This window comes from Gadus macrocephalus, chromosome 4 (genome assembly GCF_031168955.1).
Source record: "Gadus macrocephalus chromosome 4, ASM3116895v1".
Lineage (NCBI taxonomy): Eukaryota > Metazoa > Chordata > Actinopteri > Gadiformes > Gadidae > Gadus > Gadus macrocephalus.
This window is the reverse complement of record NC_082385.1, coordinates 32,236,275-32,240,048: the sequence shown is the minus strand read 5'-3', so window position 1 is coordinate 32,240,048 and position 3,774 is coordinate 32,236,275. Positions and strand designations below refer to the sequence as shown.

General features: G+C 45.0%; 1 protein-coding gene across 1 annotated transcript in view; it reads left to right on the top strand.

Annotated features, from left to right (window-relative positions):
* Nucleotides 1-724: 724 nt before the first annotated feature.
* The window catches only part of LOC132455378 (E3 ubiquitin-protein ligase TRIM39-like), a 3,794-nt gene continuing 744 nt past the window's right edge, over nt 725-3,774 (top strand). Inside the window, exons 1-2 of the mRNA XM_060049223.1 lie at nt 725-909; nt 1,018-3,774. The exon at nt 1,018-3,774 is cut by the window's right edge and continues 744 nt beyond it. Coding sequence (XP_059905206.1) covers nt 1,020-2,642 — 1,623 coding nt within the window. The 5' untranslated portion in view covers nt 725-909; nt 1,018-1,019 and the 3' untranslated portion in view covers nt 2,643-3,774. The remainder of the gene's footprint in view (nt 910-1,017) is intronic.

The following is a 3,774-nucleotide window of genomic DNA, read 5'->3' as shown; positions in this document are numbered from 1 at the left end:
GTCGTCCAGTCCCTGGTGGGTGGAGGATCCTTCAGGGATCTGAAGGTCTGGAGGAGGTGGAGGTGGTCTTTAGTTTGTGAGAGATGCTTCACCTCTGAGCTTCTGTTGGTCAGATCTTCTATTTCCAGCTCCAGCTCTTTGATTTGAAGACTCCAAGGTCTTCAAATCGTTTCCCTGTGGTTTTCAGTTCCTCTTGAACCGTTTGGTTGAAATCATCCTGCCACTTTTCAATGCAGCGCATCAGAGCTGTGAAGACCTGAATACCATCGGCTATCTCTATGTCTGCCTCTTTTTGACCCAATTTGACTACGTCTTTGAGGACACTAAGGACTCAGGGACTTAAATGATCTCAGGTGCTAAGTGGCCAAGCCCGATCTAAGTGATTCTCACTGTGGGCGACAACCTGATTGAAATCAATAAGACAAGAACGCATGGATCAAGAGAGCGCTTGTTGTAGACCAACTTCACAAGCTGTAGTTCCACCGTAGAGACGCTAGAGGTCAGCAATACTCCCCGTTGCGCAATGACGTCGGTTAGGAAAAGTGGTTTCGAATTCATTTTAAACAGCGCTGTCTTTTCCTATGTTCGAAAGGAACCACCTTTTCATCTCTCCTTGACCCGATGACGTTTTCCACAAAGGTTAAGGGCCGTTACATAGTCGACGCGAGCAACGCGCGTAAACGACGCGAGTGACGCGCTTCCTTTAAAGGAGGCGTTAGGAAATTTGACAATTCGGAGAAGCCCCGCCCCAGGTGTCAGGGGAGCGGAGGAGACGAGAAGAAGTCATTATTAGAAAACGAAACCTAAGGTTCTTGAGAAGAAAACCGACGTCGAAACAATTCTCTCGTTATAAATAAAACTAAAACGAATTTAGGAACAAATACTCGGACAGACAGAAACCACAACAAGGTGAGTAAAACAGCACCACTTTGAGAGAAGTTAAAACCTCTCTTCTCGTTATGGAAAAAGATAATACATTTAGTGGCTCAACACATAAACCTTGTCCTCTGTGTCTAGGAATGGCGGCTGCTAACGCTTGCTGGTCTGGAGAGAACTTTTCATGTTCCATCTGTCTGGATGAGTTCAGAAGCCCAGTTTCCACACCATGTGGACACAACTTCTGCAGAACCTGTATTACAAAGTTCTGGGATGACCAAGTCCAGTACAAATGTCCTTTATGCAACGAGCTTTTCCACACTAGACCCGGTTTACGGGTCAATACCCTCTTATCAGAGTTGGCAGCTCAGATTAAAACGTCTGTTCGAGTAAAAGAGAAGCCTTTTGTTGATTCAGCAGAAGTTCCCTGTGACGTCTGTACTGGGACCCAGCTGAAGGCCGTGAAGTCCTGCCTAATGTGTTTAATCTCTTACTGTCAAACCCACCTCGAGCCACATCAGAGAGTTGCAGGCCTGAAGAAACATGTACTAGTCGAGCCTATGGACCGTCTGGAAGACCGGATGTGCAGGAAACACGACCGACTTCTGGAGCTCTTCTGCCAGACCGAACAGGTGTGTGTGTGTCAGTTCTGCACAGAGGCAGACCACAGGTCCCATCGTGTTGTTCCTCTGAGGGAGGAATATGAAGTGAGGATGGCCCAGCTGGGGAAGATAGAGGCTGAAGTTCCGCAGATGATCCAGGAGAGAAAACAAAGGATTAAAGAGATCAAAGACGAAGTAGAGCTGGGTAAAAAAGACGCAGACAGAGAGATAGCCGATGGTATTCAGGTCATGACAGATCTGATGCGCTGCATTGAAAAGTGGCAGGATGATTTCAACCAAACGGTTCAGGAGAAACTGAAAATCACTGAGCAACGATTTGAAGACCTCATCAAAGAGTTGGAGCAGGAAATAGAAGATCTGACCAACAGAAGCGCCGAAGTGAGGAAGCTCTCACACACTAAAGACCACCTCTACTTCCTCCAGGCCTTCAGATCCCTGAAGGAACCTCCACCCACCATGGACTGGACGACGGTGGTCTGTCCTCCGTCATACGAAGGGACCTTGAGGAGATCCCTGGATCAGCTGGAGGAGACACTGAACATGGAGACGAAGAAGCTCTGTGATGCTGCTGAACTGAAGAGGGTCCAGCAGTATGAAGTAGATGTGACTCTGGATCCCGATACAGCTTATCCCGGTCTCATCCTGTCTGCGGATGGGAAACAAGTACATGATGGAGGTGTAAGGAAGAAACTCCAAAACAACCCTAAGAGATTCACATATTATCCCCGTGTTCTCACGAGGCAGAGCTTCTCCTCAGGGAGGTTTTACTTTGAGGTCCAGGTGAAAGACAAGACTGCATGGCGTTTAGGAGTGGCCAGAGAGTCCATCGACAGAAAATGTGCCATCAAAGTGACCTCTGAGATGAGTTACTGGACTCTTCACTCCTACGGCGATGAGATGGTGTTTAACGACGACCCTGATGTTCATCGCCCTCTGAGAGCTGAGCTCCAGAAGGTGGGGGTGTTTGTGGATTATGATCAGGGCGTGGTATCCTTCTATGATGTGGAGGCCAGGGTTAATCTCTGCTCCGCTATTGGCTGCAGCTTTAGGGAGCCTCTCTATCCAATGCTCAGTCCAGGTTTAATTGAAGGAGGTGCAAACTCTGCCCCCCTGATCATCTCACCTGTCAATCAAACAGACTAGGATAATAAAATTAAGAAGCAACCGCATGACTAAGGTTGTTTCCTGAAGGAGAATGTCTTCTGTGTGAGATCTGAAAGAAATGATAGTTCTTCTGTTAATTAACTAATTATTCAAGAAAATAACATATTATGAAACATAACCCATTATAAAGGATCAGATAACACTATGTTCAAAGTTTTGTTTCAAGTTAAATCCTATACTATAATTGTAAACGATTTCAATTATGTAGAATATGTTGGGGGGAACAATTTTCATAACATAATAATCTTTTTTAAAATACTAGTTTATACTTCTGAATAACGAATTAAATGTTTGTAAACTTTTCTGATTCAATAATAAATTGCAAAAAAAATGCACCTTCTCATTGGAATAGTTGCGTTGTGAGTACTGCATAATGTTTTCAGCAGAATAGGTACTTCCTCACTACAATGTGTGAGCAGTAGAATAGGTACTTGGTCGAGTTGCTTCAGTGTCCAATGTCAACAATAACAACAGAAAACCAATCAAAAAAGAGTCTTGTACATGAAGGCACCTCCTAGCTATCCCTGAAATCCCTCAATCTGTGCTCTACTAACCTGGCCTATTCAGTTGTGACTTCTAATCGCCAGTAGGTGGCAATGTTGGTCTACGTTACTGTTCTCCCTGCAGATTCCTGTTGTTATTCGTCTCCGACCGATTATTGAGATTTAAATCTTTAATTAATGGGTTGCATCGTCTCCGACCGGACAATGTTCAAATATAATCTTCTATGATTCAAAAAGTAGGCCTATACAATCTCATTGCAAAAAATATTTAAGATGTATGTATTTTAATATAGCCAACGTTTTTATGTTTAATTAAAGGTTGGGTATGGGATTTGCGAAACGCCAGCAGATTTTGAAAATAAACAACTCAAATGGTCCTACCCCCTCTCCTTCAACGCTGACTCTGACTCCACCCATTCCAAGTACATGGACGCGCAATCATACACGAGCGAACACAGATGCGCGAGAGCGAGCCATAAGCTAGTTAGCTAGCTCCAGTAGCTACCGCAGGATAACAACAAACAGAAGCTTGCTCTGGGTCACGAGCTTTGAGTACGTGCACGAAGGGGTCGGGCGGGGAGCAGGGGAGTGCAGCATGACCGTTTGAT